The following is a 17,122-nucleotide window of genomic DNA, read 5'->3' on the forward strand; positions in this document are numbered from 1 at the left end:
CAGCAACACACCACAGCAACATTAACCCTTCCTCTGCAAGTGGCAGTGCAAATCCATACGCCTCTGCAAGGCAGTGGGATACGCCGAGCCCACCATGCTGCCGGGTCCAGCAGACCTCCCCAGCCAGCTGAGAAGTGCCTCGTAGTGTCTAAGTGCTGCTGCTTTACAAGCTAGATGAAGTCCCAGTAAAAGGAGGCGAAATTGCAGGGAGTTTGTAGAACAAGAAAACTTTTGAGTGCAAACATGCCCGCTGCAACTGCCAGGGTGGACAGCAAAGACAATCATCGGAGCCGTGCACGTTTATTCTCCTGGGGTTCCCAGGGAAAGCAGCTTAATTTTGACTCAAAGGCAGTTTTATCTCCAGGCTCTGTATACGTACCCTGGGAAGCCAGGTGAGCACTCACTACTCCTAACCCCAAAGGTAAAAGATTTTTCAATAAGAAGTGAAGCAGGTTTGGAGAGAGACCAAAGAGTTTCCTCCTGCTGTGCAGAAGCTCCCAAGGCACCTGTGGCCTTGCAATGACTTTGCACCCCATAGACTGACCACTGCACAGAAATGCCAGCGGCTCAAGAGAGCAGAGTTAGCAACCCGTCAGTTTGAATATGACCAGGGAAAAGTAAACTGGCCTGCAGGAGAAAACTGGCAGGGCAAAGCAGCACCTTCCAGTGCAATTTCACTGCCTGGAGTTTAATTCTAAGAGACTTCGTGCTAATCCATAAACTACTTCAAGCACTAACCTCTAAGCAGAGAAGCCCAGCACTGGCCATAACACAGTCCTTCACCCACCATTTACACCCAGATTCTCTTTGAGAAGTACCAGAGCAAAGGCTAGATTATCAATTCTCTCCTAGACCCAATCCCTTTTCTCTGCCAAATAACTGTCCTGAGCGGAGGGCATGCCTGGACCCCACATGTCCCTGCACCAACAGCCCAGCCCTTCACCCAGGCAATGCCAGGGGACGGTCCATGTTTGACTTCTAGGCTGGACACTTGGTTTCCCAGCCTCACCCCACAGACGATCCTCCTCGTGTGCAGCAGTGGCAGGGATGAGCAACACAGCCCCACCTTCCAGCAGAAAGGCAAAGACAAAATCCTGCGGAGGGAGGACCTGGTGTAGAGGGTCATTTGATTAGATTTTGGACAGGGAACCAAACTCAAGAAGTTAGCTGCCCTATCCCAGCAAACAGGAACTGCACTACAGAAAGAGCTGGCATCCAAGAGCACCCAGGGCTGTCTCCAACCAGCAAGGTACCACGGAAAAACCAAACAACAGATGTCTGAGCAGCAGACGGAGAGAGGAAACACGCAGGCTGACAGCCTTCATCCACACACAGCCCAGCACCTCTAGTCAGGATCTGTGTGGATGCTCATCACTTCCACACATAAAAGTCTTCAGGCCTCTTTCAACCAGAAGAGATAAAAGGCGATGGGTAAAACACTCAGAAAATACTTTATGTTTGATCTTTTATGGTCACTTCATTCGGTTTCTCCAATATCACTAAAAGCTTGAGATCCTAGCAGAGCTTGAAGGGAGATCTAGCAAAAGAGCTACTGCTCTGCAAATATTTGACTAACTAAACCCTAATAATTGTTAAACCTGTGCATTTATTCCTCCAGGATGGCAGCTCATGTGTCAGCAAGCCTCCGCTGGCCAGCTGTGTGCCAGAGCAGGAACAGTCCCATCTACAGGGACTCCTCCTCTCCCGGCCATATCTCCAGTACAAACAACCCCTCACTCGCTTTTATGCCTTTTAAATAATAAGAATGGCCAGAGCATGGGGAAAAGTATATTAGCCACTAAATTACCCAGGGAATTAAGCTGTTCCATCCCAAATGTTGCTATTATAAGACCAGGTTTTTAAAGATGCTTCTTTCGGCCCTGCAGGATGAGCCCAGACGCCTAATGGTCCAACCTACAAAAGCACATTACACATCTGCAGTTAAAACATCAGAAAACCTAAATCCACATGTTCTGACAAAGCCAGGCCTGGGACACACCCAGCCATGCACCAGCAGCATCTCCACGGGGCACCCACTCACAGATGCTTCGGTAGAAAAGGTATTCAAGATGGTCCTGGATCTACATTCAAGAGTCTCTAAGCCCCCATGAGTTCAGCGCTCCCCAACCCTGCACCCATCCGTGCCCTAAAGGACCTTCCAGAAAGTGCAGAGCTGGGGAAGATCAGCTCTGCTATCTGATAACTGAATTGGAGAGGGTTTTCTGAAAAAGTGAGGCCTTCCATCGCCTAATTAGTAAGACTAGGAAAATTTTTAGGGGCTAAGACCACGGATCACTTGCCTTTACAGAGATTTTACTAATGCTCCTACAAAGCTGTCAGCACTGCATGCATGGCCATGAAGAGGAAGCTCAAAGTCCCCCTCAAAAGCCACAGACTTGGTGCAACATCACCGCAGAGCCCAGTGCTGCCAGGGGATGTGAAACCATCAAGTCTTCCAAGAACAGAAAGAGCTGCTTAAGTTATCTTAATTAAAAGTATTAAATAGAAAGGAGGTGATCCTCCGCAGAGCTGTGCACAGTTTGGTTCACCCACACATTCCTCGCAGTCCCCCTCCACATGTGCACAGCACACGCACCCCTCTGTGCATTTCACAGGGTGTTCTTGGGGGGCTGTTTTCACTTTTGTCCTCTGCAGTGAAGAGGGGTTACGGAGAAACCTGACTTTGTTTCTCTGGTTGAGACTCGAATAGGCTCTGGAAGGCAGGGAGCGAGAGCCGGGTCTGCCATTCTTCCCCTGCCGCTCCTCCAAATTCCTGCAGCCAAATGGTTCAAGAGCCCCTGAATGGGACATAATGACATCATTGATTGAATCATAATAGAGGGGGAAAGGGGGGGTGGGGAAAAGATGTATTTGTGTTACAGACAAAAGCGAAGTTCTGTTTCACAGCGGGGACCAATGAAGAACCAGATGACTGGGCAGAGGGAGGTCAGAGAGTCCCCCCCAGCATTGTCCCCCCGGGAACGAGCCCTTCGCCACTCCCCGAAGGTTTGTCCAGGATGCGGAGCCCTTTCAGGCAGCGCCGGGATCAATGCGCGAGCAGGAGTCCCCCTGACCCCGCACAGCGCTCTCGTCATTTATTTTTAAAATGACATCGTGGGTGTGTGTAAGTGCGCGTAAAGGGTTGGGGCGGAGGGGGAAGCGCTTCCGAAGGAATAATGGTAAACACCAAATAGCTTCAGGAGCTGAAGCCAGCAGCAGACAGGAGCAACAGCATAGCACTAAGCCACACAGTCACTTCTAGTTTGTTTGTTTCACAACAGCTTTCTTCCTTTGCGATAGGACTGTGGCGAACACGTAACCGCAGTTTTGGGACTCGGTTAGCTGAGCCATGATGGTGCTGCCCTGGCAGACACCCTGCAGCCCAGCAGAAGACCCTCCGGCCCTTTTGGAGGGCAGCTGGACGCCAAGTTGACATTTCTATTGGAAACAAAGTTATGGGTTTCTTCAGCTGCTGTTTTTTCATCCCACCTAGGCAAAGGCTAGAGAAAACATCCCGTGATACCCAGTAAGCACTGAAAAGATAACGAAAGCCACAGTCTTATCAGCTGTAGAAGGTCATAAGATGTTCTCATGTGCCCAACCACAGGAGTTTCCAGTACAAAGACAATGACAGTGACACAGCATACAGATCCCACCACCAACCCTTGAGATGGGTCCGTGCGTAGGAGAGCCAAGGGCAGGCTCTGGGTACCTTACCCCATCCTAGGGTGGGCACACAGGCTCCAGCCCCCGGAGGGGCTGGCTCTGCACAGCACCTCCCTCTACTCTTTCCTACAGCCCAAAACCTTCATGACAAGCTCATTCACACCCCGAATTCCCATGGCACCAAAACCACAGTCACTTAAGCACTGACCATAGAAAAGGGCAGCTCCACCTTTGCCTGATCTGGAGCTTATTCATGGGGAGGTGAAAACCAAGGCCTTGTAAAGCCCCTGGTAAAGTGCAAAGTCAGAAGGTCCAGAACTGAAAATTCAGGAAAGCCCTGACAGGTAAGGAACAAAAATCCCCAGCAGAGCACATGCAAGAGGGTCAGGAGAGTCTGCCTGGAAGGGGGTTCACAAAAGGTTCTGGCGAGATCGGGAAGAGCCTGGTTGTGGTGACGCCTGCTCACAGATAAGGCAGCCAGAAAGCAGCCAGTGTGATGGGAGAAAATAACACAATCAAGAAACACACAGGGCAGCTCTGCAACCCCAGCACTTGCCGCAGCACCTTACTCGCTGCCAACGCACAAGACCCACACCGCTGCCTGGGCTGTCTGAGAAGGGGAGGAAGCTGGTGGCAAGATTTACAAGAGCGTGGGTAGCTGAGGCAGCAGGAGAGAGGGAAATTATTTTGGATATGCTGGAGAGGAAATGCCAGAGGGGAGGAAATAACAGCAGCTGAGAGCACAGGTGACCAAGGGTCACAGCACAGGCACTGCAGAAGGGATGCTTCGAGAGGCCTTCCAGCCCCTCAGGCACAGCAACTTACCCGCTGCACAGCTGAACTTGAACCCTTCCGGCACAACTGAGTTTTAGGGGAGCAGCAGAAAAGCACCAGCATCCCCACCAAGGCAACAGGACGGGCTTCCCGGGAGCACTACGCTTGTGTTCCTGTGCAGTTATATGCCTGCAGGCACACGGTCAACCTGAAACCATGAAATTATGCTCCCACCTGAAAAGCGTAACCTGTAGTTTGCGACAACACACCTAAGGCTCCTCATACCTCGTGCAGCACGACTGAGCTTTGCGTCTCATTAACTTCACTACTTCCTATTAGTGTGACTCATTCGCAGGAGCAGAGTGTACAACATTTAGAAGAGCAATGAGCGTTATGCCACTAAAATAGCAGAGAGACTGGGGAGGCAGGAAACTTGAGTTTATTTCAAGCTTTTAAGATCTGCCTAGTCCAGAAAGGGCGACAACCCCTTGAAAGGCATCTCAATCCAATACTTGCATTTCAAATTCATCTTTACTCTCTTGCACAGGAATCAATCTGCAAAGAGCCAGGCTCGCAGCAACCTGCAATATGTGACCATTGAACACACCGGTGTAGAGGCTGGCTTTTCCTCCCGACACAGTGATTGCAGCTGTTCAGGTCCACGGGCACACATCACCTCCAGCTCCTTAGCGCTTCAGTGAGGTTTCTACTAGATACCTTTTCCCTGCATACCAGTCTAGAGTCATTCGCAAGAGAAGAGGCTGGTTAGACAAAACTTGTTATTTGCCTTCTAGGAAACACAAGACCTTAATTTCCTTGCACAATCCCATCACATGCCAGCTGGATCACCAGGGACTGGGGCTGGAAACCACAAATCCATCCCTCTTCCCAGAGGAGACTGTTGCATTGCCCTTGGCCAGAGTGCATCGGGCCAGTGAAGACCACCAACGTGCCCCTCGTGGGGAGACTGTTGCTTTGTCTTAAACAAAAAACACAAAAGGGAAAAAGATTGAGGTCTGTTAAACCTTTACATTTGTCTTGTAACCTCAGGTCTTATTTTCCCCAGGGTTACAGCCCTACAAAGATCTGGGCTTATTTTCAAGCACACCAGTAAGCCACATGCTGGCATGTAGGCTCTGTCGAGCCTTCCCTTCCCATGCCTATGTCTCCAACAGCGGCTGCTCTGCGCTGCATCTCGCAGCCCAGGTCAGACCCAGGGCCGGTCTGCAGCATGCCACGCAGCCTGTGTTCGACAGCATCTGACAGCCTTTGTCCAGAGGCACTCTGGTGCTGAGCTTCACCACATCCAGGACAGGGACGGGGAGGGCTCTCTGGGTGCAGGAGTGTTAAAAACAAGAGTACAACCCCCTCACCATTACAAAAGGGTGAACATAAACATCTCACCCGCCCTGCCCTTCACCCAGGGATGCTGCCTGCGCTGGCGATTCGGTCGACACAAACCCCTTCCCCAAGCAACCCGGGAGGGGGCAGGGGTGGCAGAGGCCTCGCTTACAGCACCCTTGTGTTAAAACGTCCATGACTGCCAGCACTATTCTTCACCTTGTCACTTCCCATTATCTTAAACCAACAGGCCTGCATTCAGCAGCTCAACTTGGAAAATAGTGACGTCACTTCGTAGGGGCTGGGGGAAGGAGAGGCAGCGAGGGGACAGGCAGCACACACTGATAGTTACTGCGGCATGCAGCTAAAGCACACAGAGAACTGAACACCGACCTGTGCGGGGCTCCTGTCCAGCAGAGACAAAATAAGTTCTTCGGGGATTAGTGCTCAGCTTCTATAAATCCTACAGGGGCCAGCTGGAAACTCTCCAGCATTTACCTGCAAAAGCATTAAGGCTGGAGTGCCCCAAACCCGCTCTTTCTCTCCTCAAGACTGACGTTTACCTTTTGGCTGAGGTTTACCTTTCAATACAGACACCATTACCTATCTGCAGTCAGACCTGCTCAGCAACAGCTAAGGCAAAAAAAGGCACAGAACAGCTCAGCCTCCTTCGAGTCATCTGCCGCTGAGCCTTCCCCAAGCACTCCCATAGTTAGCATGGGCTAACGGCTTTCTGGACTCACAGAATCGCATCTCACCAGCTTCCACACTCCTTGCTAATTGCATTATTTTGTATCTGGATCTTCCAACTTCATTTCTGCACACCCATGCAATTCTAGCTGCATTCTTCTATCTGACCTAGTTTCTACTTTCTGCAGGACTACTGGAAAGTTTCTGTAACAAGTGAAAACACAAGGGTTGTTTTAGAGGGCTTTGCTTTCATTTTAGTCTTTAAACCAGGACTATTTTTTAATCTTCTCCCTCTGTAAAGCCAGCTGCCTTAGTTACCACTAGTCCAACTCAGAGGGAGACGGAAAATCCTTTAAAAATTACCTAAAGCAGCTTTTTAAAAATACCTACAAATATTAAGATTTAAAAGTACAATGTCATGGGCATTTCGAGGCACTGGGAAAGAAGTCCCAATTGTGGCACCAGGACTCTGCCCACAGAAGCACTCTCATTCATCGTGCGGTCTATCACGACGTACCCTTCACATCTGGCACACCACCCTGCCCGTTCCATGTGTCACTGTGATGCTGCTCCAAGGGAGAAAAACTTCTTTTACATGGCTGATTTAAGAAGTGGCAAGTGCTCCATAAACCCATTCAAAAAGCAGAGCTCATGCAGTGGTCCTGAAGAGGAACGATGTGCACACAACACGCAGATGAGCCATCAACTTCTCGGGACAAATACAACCCCACTACGAATTTACAGCGTGGTGAAGACACTTTCCAGGGCCATCTTATATATATTCTAATCACAATGCACTACAGAAGGTAAAAGAGAAGGTGAGAGAGAAAGAGGAATTAAGATGAAGCACACAGAAAGAGAAGGGGCTGGGTTATAACCCAGAGGAGGCAGCTTTCCTCCACTCTGCCACAGCAGAGACTGGGTAGAAAGCAGAGAGGACAGCAACAGAAAGACACAAAGCCTGACAACAAGCAGAAAAAGTGAAGTTTGGAAAGAAAATAATATTCAGGGGCACGTGCCCTTTCAATCAATACAGGAGGTATCTCTTCAAACTGACAGCAAAAGGCATTTCTTGACGACAAGCTGGCCACATAAGCCAATCACTTCTCAAAAATGCAGGCATATGCCACCATGCATGACATGTCCGTCCCTGGTGCTCGCTAGAAACAATCCTTGTCCACGAATCCTTTTTCCTTTCCTCTGCCAACATCTCCCCCCGCCACCACCCTTTGCTTCCTTGGTGGTTAATAGCTTCTCATCCGGGGCTGGCGGGGGGTGTTTGGAAAGATTGCAGGCAGAAAAATTATCCAGGAAAAGGATTCCTCCTCAGCACGTTATTATAAGCTTGCTGGAAGCCAAACAATTAAGCCAATTGTTTTCTCTCTCTCATTTAGCTATTTTGTATACACACAGACTTTCTGCTGGTCCACTGACCCCTGCTCTCCTCCAACACCACACGAACGTCACACAGTCAGCCTGCCAGCTCTGGCCAGCTGATCTCAGGCGAGCGCAGCTCTTGTCTGCTCCATGTAAAACACATTCTCATTAAATGGAATTAAACCAGCATTAATCTAGAATCATGACGGGTGGCCATATTAAAACATTAACTCTTCCTAGCCAGGATAGTCAGTACCTTTTGATCAAGGGGATACTTTAGCATCCTGTGCTGCTACTGCTGCTCAGGATCCAACCCGGGACGCCTGCAGGGCTCTCGACATGTCTTATGGCTACAATGCTCCAGCTGTAAAATGGAAGACTTGCAACCAGGCAAAGAAAAACGAAGTTATTCAAGGTGACACACGGCTCAGGAGCTGCACTCCTCGCTCACTACAGACAGGTCACCACACCTCTCAACAGACACATAAACTTCCCCCTGCTCTGAGAAATCACCAAGCTGGTGATGGGACAAGTCTCCCATTGAAGAGGGATGAGAACGCTAGGCACGCATATGGAGATTTGCAGCAAAAATCCTTTGTTTCACCCCCAGCTCATGGAAACGCGCTGGGGAGAAGAGGGCTCCAAGTGGGGACTCCTGACTTGGAGCGACCTCGGAGCAGAGTCACTTCACCTCTCTGCTCCCAACCTCTGAACAGCCGAGGGTTAATCAGCTAATCGTTTGTAAGGCAGTTTGAGACCTCCACGTTTAAGAGGAGATATAAAAGCCAATTATTTTAGTCATCTGTTCGGATTGGGAAAGGTATTTGATAATGTAATACAAAGGTGGCAAACAGAGCTTTTATGTTATCCCAAGGGCTCTTGCTGTCCATTTGGTGCCAACACTTTCTCAGCAGGAGACTTACAAGGCTATTTTATACATAAAGAGCAAACCACCTCCTTGGAGAAAAGCTTCTGAATCACAGCCACGACGCAGGCAGCTCCCTCTGCAGCATCAAACCCTGCATATAAAACATGCAGCTAAACATCCTCCCCTGGGGAGACGAGAGTTTGAGTGTTACAGGGAGCAGCTGCTATAGAGAGGGAACATTTACAAGTGTGGGGGGTTAAGTACAACTAACAGGAGTCAAGGGATGGTAGCTTTAGGTCAGCGAACGTGTGCTTTAACAGGAGGCCTCAGAGGGGAGAGTCAGTGCTACAGGGAGATAAACGCTTGCTTGATTTATTTTAAAAATTAATTTGATGGCCCCGTACTGCCTTGAGACAAATGAGCACCTGCCTCTTCTGCTCCAGCACCACCAACCTTTCTGTTCGCCTGCTCTCCTCCCAGCGACCAGGGTCTTGCTTTCCCTTTAGGCAGAGAGGAAGATTTTAAACTTGAAAGATTTCTACCCCAGAGGGCTAACAGAGGGGGAAGGGGGGTTCAAAGCTACAGATGAGTTCACAGCCACTAACGCAGCTCTGCATTTGCTCCCTGGCTCACAGCAGGTCTGAAATCCCCCTTAGCTACGATTCTCCCCCCCACGTCCCTACCCCTCCCCAAACCAATTTGAATAGGAAATGAAGTGTGGCTCCGTGGAGACAATGGTTTATTGTAAAGTTTTTGCTGCGACGCACGGTATAAAAACCTGCCAAGACACATGTAAACATTCGCAACTGCCAGGCTCCTCCATAATGAAAAGCTATAAAGAACACCCAGGTGGGAAGCACAATACTACCAGCTAATTAAAGTAACCAATAATATTCCTCCCAGGAATGCAAGAGAGTGTTCCGCTCAGTGGGAGAAGCCACTTCTAAGCCCATGAACTCGGCTTCCTGGTGGAGCAAACAAAAAGAGAGACACGGCGCAGCGAGGCAAGCCCTGCCGCTGGACACCGCTCTGCAGAGCGTGCGGCCAGAGCTCGTGGGGGACACAAAGCCCAGTGTTGGGCAATCTGGAGGCGAGAGCCAGCCCTGCCACCGACTCCTGACCTTGGGCAAGTCATTTTCCCCACTGGTAGGTCTCCATCTGTACAACAGGGAGCAGTTCATTAGTATACAGCAAGCTGCATTTGCTGGTGAACGGCTTGGGGAGCTCAGGCCTCGCACTTTGGTGGTTTCAGGTTTTTGCGACGTATAGGCACCACGGCACAACCCACGAAGCCCACTCCCTTCCATAAGCCCTGGCTTTATTAAGCTGCATCCACACAATCCTACCCAGGGAAGGCCACGGCCATAAACACCGACAAGGCATATACTCCTCCTGAAAAATGGGAGCTCCTAGTGACAGGGTTAATGATGTTTGAGCAGCCTCTCACCCTGAGCTCCACATATCCCAGCTTTAATGCACTGGCCTCCTTCCCCCACCCCCAAAGGGACAAGAGAGGGAAGGGGGGGGAACAGCGACCTCCAATGCCAGATATTTTCTACATCAGTGAATTCCCAGGGCCAGTGGAATAAAGCAGAACACTCGTACATGGAGAAACAGGCAGCAAAAAAGGTCAAATCCATCCCCCCCGAGGAGGAGAGGGGCTTGTTTCACAGGGACGGAGAGAAGATGAAGCTCCCCTGGCTCTCACCCTTTTCCACATCGAGAAGAGAGGTCTCCATGCCAACATTATCCAGCTGTTACAGCTGGACAATTCTTTTTCACTCGCCACTATTTCTGAACAGTGCTGCAGCACGAGGTTCGTTACAGCCCAGAAGAGGAAAAGGCTATTTTTGTTTGGGAAGTGCACAGGATGTTGTATTAATCTCAGAGTATATATTTATCCTTTCTTCTGTTTTCCCCAAACATGCTAAATTCATCTTCTCCCCCATTTGCTCCAGAACACATTTAGGCAAGGGGTTGTCACACCGGTAAGCACACCATTCTCCAGCACACTTTTACCTCCAGGCCCCCCCAGCATATTCAGCACCCTTCAGCACAGCCCACCCCTACAGCTGGAAACAAGAGCGTGGCTCCATCTCCTGCCCCACCAACAGAACCCCGCAGTCAGCTCCAGCATGCAAAGGCAGAGCTAAATCAGTTGCTAGGTATGAGGACCAGAAAAGGGGTTACGCTCAGAAGCTTGTGTATATTTCTCCCCTGGAAAAAATAAATAGCTTTAGGACCAAATCCATCCCCCTACAAAGCTCATCTCATTTGTACTTCAAAGAGTTATTTCCTACCAGGGAGCTCTGGACGCCTTCTCTTCAGAGAGCTCATTACCTTGGTCTTTACAGACTTGGCTCCTACCCCAATCACAAATGTGCACTTACACAGCGCGAGTCAAATGCCTGAAAACAAACCAATTACACAGCCTGCTAAACGGTGTCTCTGCCCATGTTAAAATTTGGATGAACAATCTTAAAATGCAACACCTGCATTCAGCAGTTGTAACTCTCTCAAAACCATATCAAGAGTCACACACACAAAAACAAACAGAAGGAAAGATGAAGGAAACAGTGTTGACAAGACTCCCCCGGGGTCCGGGGCCCATGCCGCTGCACTAATAACAAGATGTAAAACCTCAAGCAGCACAAAGGCTTTGAACGGTCACGGCACACTACGAGCTGGAGCACCAGGCTAATCTGGAGGTGCAAAGAGCGTCCTGGAGGCCAAGGCACCTTACCTTCTTGGAGAGCGAGGAGACATTCAACCCAAATCTTTGAGCCCTTTCCTTTAATTTATCCATGTTTACCTACAAAGACATAGGAAACAATTTATTTTTTTTTTTTAAAAGTCACCAGCACTCAAGTTGCAGGGATAGAGATAAGGCTGCCTCCCGGAACAGACTTGTGCACAGTGCTCAGCCCTAGGGAAAACACCTCTGGGCACTGTGCTGCACTGCCATCCAGCAGCAACAGCTCCTGCCAGCACCAAGGGCTGCAAGACAGAACCAGCATCCCAAACGAAGCTGCCAGAAACTGCCAGTCTGCCCCTTCGCTTCCTCAAACCAACCAAAGGATAAAGACCCCAGGTGCTGTTCCCCCTCCTGAAGGAGTGGTGGTTTCAGACTGTTACTGTGAGCCAGCTGTACCTGGTACCTTTGCTGTAGCAGTCTGGTCAACACAAACAAAAGAAACAGCCTCGTAGGCAAACTTGCCAGTACTCCTAAAAGTTATCACTGCTATCTGGCTGCCACAGGTTTAAGAAGCCATTGCTGTACCCTCACCCTTCCAAAACTATTGTGTCACATCTAATCAGGTCCCCAGACCGAGCAGCTTCCCAACACATCACCCAGCCTGACTGGTTTCACTGAGAGGCATCAGCCACCATTACGGCACTTATCCCTAACAAACGCAGACCTTCAGGGACAAGCCTTCCATAGTACGTAGTTCTGCAGAGGGAACCCCGGTGCTATTCCGCCTCGCAGATGCTCATGCAAGATCTTTTATGCCCCTGGCACCAGAGAAAAACCTAGAACCTTGCCTGGTGACAGATCATGGCTTAACTCTGTTCCACTCATCCTCAATTGAGCAGGCAAATACTGCACCAGCTGCCCAATCTGACAGAGCTCTCAGCCCTGCACACATTGGTGCCTCCTACTTAGACCTGGAATTCAGATGGGCAAAGCAGCATCAGCCATTAAAAGCAGAGTAATTTACTACAGGTCATTCGTTATTTCCATTCCCCAGGCATAATTCAAGCAATTCAAACAAAAACAGAGAATGAAAGTCAGGCATATGAAAAAAAAACCCAAATATCCATCTTTGTTCCTTTCACCATTTCATTCTAAAATCAGCTCATCTGAGAAAACTTTCATAGAGGCAGCCACAGGGATGTGAACCCATCAAGTTCAGTGCCAGCATAACATCCAGGTGGGCTACATCATTAACTCTCACTCCACATATGTTGTTCCTGGACCATTTTGATAGTTTACCACTGCAGACAGGAACCTCCTTCCACAAATTACAACATGTGTTAAGGGCCTGACCAGCAGTAACTCAAGAACAAGAAGCATGTCTTACCGTGGGCTTGCTGTCTGCAGAGAGGCCTGAAATGAGGAGGCAAGAAAAAGAAAACCCAGTTAAGAGAACAAACATCAGGAGCAGCATCTTATCTAAAAGGAGGTGCAGTAAAGTCATAGCACTGCCTGAAGCAGTCCTGCACCCATCCCACCATAGACTAGTGAAGAACTGCTGTCCCATTTTTCCCAGGTTCCATCTCTGCTCACTACAGAATGAGTCTCTCAATTTCTTTTTCACCTTCAAATCAGCTTTTCCACCTGCAAAACTGCTGCCATCCCACCTCGCTAAGACAGCTTTGGCAACTGAACCTGGCATTTTATGAATCCAAACAATGTCTGGCACTCTGTTTAAGGATACCACAGGAAACTCTGGCTACTCTCTTCCAGCTCTGCTTAGAAAAAATAGATACTGGGAAAAGTGTCTGAACTACCAAGGGAACAACACGTGTCCTTTTCTTCCCGATTCTACAATTCCCACTCAGAGCTCCTGGGCATGGTCAGGAAAAGGGACAGAAGTGAAAACAAAAGGTAGTCCCACCAGGATTTTTATTCCCAGGAGTAATTAAGTGTTTGCAGCAAGGTCACTCCATGGATTGGTTCTGCTTCACCTCCTCACCTTTAGTCGAAACTGTGGCCAAACCAAACCTGCCGAAGGTAAACAGAGCTTAGTCAGAGACTCGGGCAAAGATAAGGTCAGCCAATATCTGACATGTCAAGTCTTATGTGTGAACTTTTCCTTCAAATACTTTTCATGAGTGTACTTGAGTAAAACTGGTTTGGGGGCAAGATTAACTGGAACACGCTATTATTGGCTACTGTAATTACTGCAGCAGCTCCTGTGCTTACTCTGAGTACAGCAATTCCCCACTTTCTTCATAAAACCAACCTCAAAGTCCAGAAAGCTAGTTGTATCACCAGCAGTTCACCTTTTTCCCCTTTCACTGCCCTGTCTTTCCAGAATAACTGTGAGAATTGCCACAAATTTCACCAGTATTTCAGCCCAAGCAACCAGTAAAGCATGCATCAAGCACTCCACAATCAGACACAGCCCAAATTCAGCACGGGGCTCTTCTGCCTCATGAGGAGCACCACCTCCCTGCAGGTGTAACACAGCACATGTCTGCAAACCCTCCAGTAAACCTGTCCACCGTTTGTTCAGGCTGGGGGCAACCTCCACCTCATTTTTCAGACTCCTCCCCAGCGTTGCTGTCCCATCACCCAAGCACAGCACAGAGCCAGGTTCACCTCACAATAACACAACCTGCCACTGGCAGACATGTCCAGAGAGGTCTTCTCTCAGGCAAGAAGAGGGGAGAAGGCTCCAAGTGTAGACTCACCGAGCCGCCCGCGCTGCCTTCTTGCTCTCCAGGCTCACAGGCACATTGAAGCGTTCAGCCCTCTTCTGCATTCGCTGGAGGAGGGAGAGAAAGGAACCAACTGAGGAAAAGCAAAAATTTGAAGGGTACAGAAAGGAGGTTCTGCAGACAGAGAGAGGCACACAAACTCAACATATGGTGGCCTAACGCTCCAATGCGCCCTGCCAGACCAGCAGCACGCAGCCTGGAAAGGGGAAAAGCACCCTGCTGTACCCGCAGGTAAAGGGAGAGCTGCTGCAGGCACCTTCCCTTGGCTTGTGCCATCCAAGAAGCCACCCCGCAGCCTCCAGGACATACGCTTGACCAAAAGGTGCTCTCATGGTTCTGATAAACACAGGCCTAATAAAAAAAACTCATAAAAAAGGTATGCCATTACTCTGCTGCTCAGAGAGCGTTCCTAGGAAAGGAGACGTGCAAAAAGAGAATGGGACCAGGGAGCTGACAGAGACAGGCGACTATTTTAAGATAATACAAGGCTGCAACTGTGCTGGAGGCTGGCGTGCCGCACACCTCGCCCAGGGAAGCCCTTGTGCCAGAGGGAAAGGAGCAGTGCTCCTGGCAGGGACTACAAAGGGAACTGCCCTGACTTCCCTCCTGGAGGCAGGAAGCAAGCAGTAGGCACAACCGGCTTCGGCTGATTTGCAAGAAGAGAGGCAAACAAGATTTCCTTTTCTTCCCCCCTAAGCAAAAGGCCAAAGAAATATGCTAGAAAAGGGGATGGGGGGGTGTTTGTTTTCAGGGAACTTATTTATTTGGCACAAGCCTTTTCACAAGAGGCCGACACTATTCATGAAGTTGGCTCAGCCTTGCAAACAGAGTTTGCCATTAGCAGTGCAATTCAACACGAAGTTTAGCTACGTAGAAAGGACTCGGCCTGCTGCCCTTGCTGCAGGCAAGGCTCGCCTGGCTTGGAGCACACTGCCCTGGGCACGGAAAAGCTTGGAAACATCAGAAGCGCAAGCGTTTGCACCTACGAGTGTTAAATCCCTTAAAAGCTTAAGGGAAATATTTAACATTTTATTATTACACAAGGGCCCAAAAACGTGTTTGGTGTTTTAAAGGTTAGAGAAACAGATATTATTTTAATGGAAACATTTACTTTAGCCAAAAGCACAGTGAGGAGCGTAATAAACATGTGCATCAAAACATAAATGTTTAGAAAAGATGGATTAGGAACACCACTCCTAATGGTGTCAGTACTGAGGAACTTTTACTCAACTAAGTAGAAACAATAAAGACAGAAAAAATGTACCACTCGGGTCAAAGCATATTTCCTTATTCTTTCTGACACTGAAGAATATCAAAAGAAATACCGGAAGAGGCAGCTTCTGAAAGGACTCTCAACTACAGCCAAGCCATGCCAGATCAGAGCAAAGGTTCCACTACCCCAGTACCCCCCCAAAGGTGACTATTACAGTCAGACAGGTAGTCTGCCTCCTTTACACCCTCCCAGACTCAAGTAATCCACAGCAAACGACTGACTGAATTTCAGGCTGTGCTCACATTTGCATTCGTTTATCCCTGATGGTTGTCGCCCTTCCTAGGAATTTGTCTCCTTGTTTTTTGAACTCATCTGCATTTCTAGCATCTGTAACAGCCCACATTAACAGACTCCAGTGTTCAATTATGCATTGTATGGGAAAATAATTCCTATCTTCAAAAACCATCTACAACATAATTTTGCTGAGACCTGATTCACTCTCAGTCAAAAAAAAAAAGTGGATTTCCTGGGAACAGGTTTGTCAGAATTTGGAGAAAAACAAAGGGCAAGAGTATAACTTCAGCAAGTTTGCTTAATGAGCTCTTTAACCAGCTACAGCCAAGGGCACCCCCACATCATGGGGGACATTGCTCCTTCAGCAACAGTTCCAGCTCACATCAGGTACTATGTTTCTCCTCATAACTCCCTCACTGAGGTCATAATCCTCTGCTTGCGACATCACCCTGGTTGCTGTGGAAATGATCGTGTCCCAAACAGAAGATTAGATCTCTAAAGTAGTGGTGAACAGCAGGGAGACAAGAATCATGTTTTCATAGTGATTTCTTTCTTATGGAACACGAGTAAAAAAATAAGAGGGGGGATTAGAGAACCACAATCAGATTCCTGAAACCCAAAGTTTCGCAAAGTTTTCCCAGAGGAATTGGCAGCTTCTAAGTGTGTTTGTTTTAAATAAGCCCAGCAAATGCAAGCGGCAAAGTTAAAGAAGATAAAGATGAGATGATCTGTTAGCTCATATCAGTTCCTCCCCAACTGATTACTCCCTGAAGCATATCCTCAACAAGGCTTCGTAGTTTTACGTGTCTGAAGCAATCGGGCTTGCAGCAAGTCACGAGGGACAGGGATGTGCCACGGCCTGGTGAACTCCGCAGCGGAACTTTTCACATTCGCAATAGCAGGAAACACAATTTATACACCAGAATCATAACAGAGGTGGTTCAAGTCTATCAGTCTTTATGATCCAGAGCAGAGGATGCTACGGGGCAAAGTCCATCTTTGTCTGCAATGGAACGACACCCCAGGAATGACTCAGCTTGTCGCTGCTAAGTTGGAAATATTGAGGTTGGGTCAATGGTGGTTGGTGGCAGAAAGCAACGGCAGTGAGCAGCAAGGAAAGAGGCGTTAACAGACAATTGAGAGAAACATTCCTTAAGATCTAGCATCAAAATGAAATGTGTCATGAGGTCACCACCCTGCCAGGTCACTCCACTGCCAGCGACCAGTCATTAATATAAAATCAAGGAAAAATAAAGCAGGTTTACAATGGAAACACTGACACTATCTCAGCAACACACAAAAGAGACTTTGAATGAAGTGAATACGGAAACCGACACCTCGGAGGATGAAGTAGCAGAAGGAACCTTACCTCCATCTGTGATATTTCTGATGTTATTTTCACTACCTTCTTTTCCGTAATCCTAGAAGTGTGTGGGAAAGAGAGAAATCAGTCA

The 17,122-nt window shown here is 48.6% G+C and overlaps 1 protein-coding gene across 4 annotated transcripts in view; it reads right to left on the reverse strand.

Moving 5' to 3' along the window:
* The window catches only part of SARNP (SAP domain containing ribonucleoprotein), a 32,102-nt gene that overhangs the window by 11,287 nt on the left and 3,693 nt on the right, over positions 1-17,122 (reverse strand). For 3 of the 4 annotated variants that reach the window (XR_011328675.1, XM_069806417.1, XM_069806416.1), the window contains exons 5-9: positions 17,038-17,089; positions 14,135-14,208; positions 13,414-13,442; positions 12,799-12,824; positions 11,460-11,528 (exon numbers count right to left, since the gene is read on the reverse strand). Coding sequence is in view for 3 of the 4 variants with exons in the window: in XM_069806417.1 (XP_069662518.1) it covers positions 11,460-11,528; positions 12,799-12,824; positions 13,414-13,442; positions 14,135-14,208; positions 17,038-17,089 (250 nt within the window). In the remaining variant the exon portion in view is untranslated. The remainder of the gene's footprint in view (positions 1-11,459; positions 11,529-12,798; positions 12,825-13,413; positions 13,443-14,134; positions 14,209-17,037; positions 17,090-17,122) is intronic. The other variant, XM_069806418.1, reaches the window with a different exon arrangement.

Source organism: Haliaeetus albicilla, chromosome 18 (genome assembly GCF_947461875.1).
Source record: "Haliaeetus albicilla chromosome 18, bHalAlb1.1, whole genome shotgun sequence".
NCBI lineage: Eukaryota > Metazoa > Chordata > Aves > Accipitriformes > Accipitridae > Haliaeetus > Haliaeetus albicilla.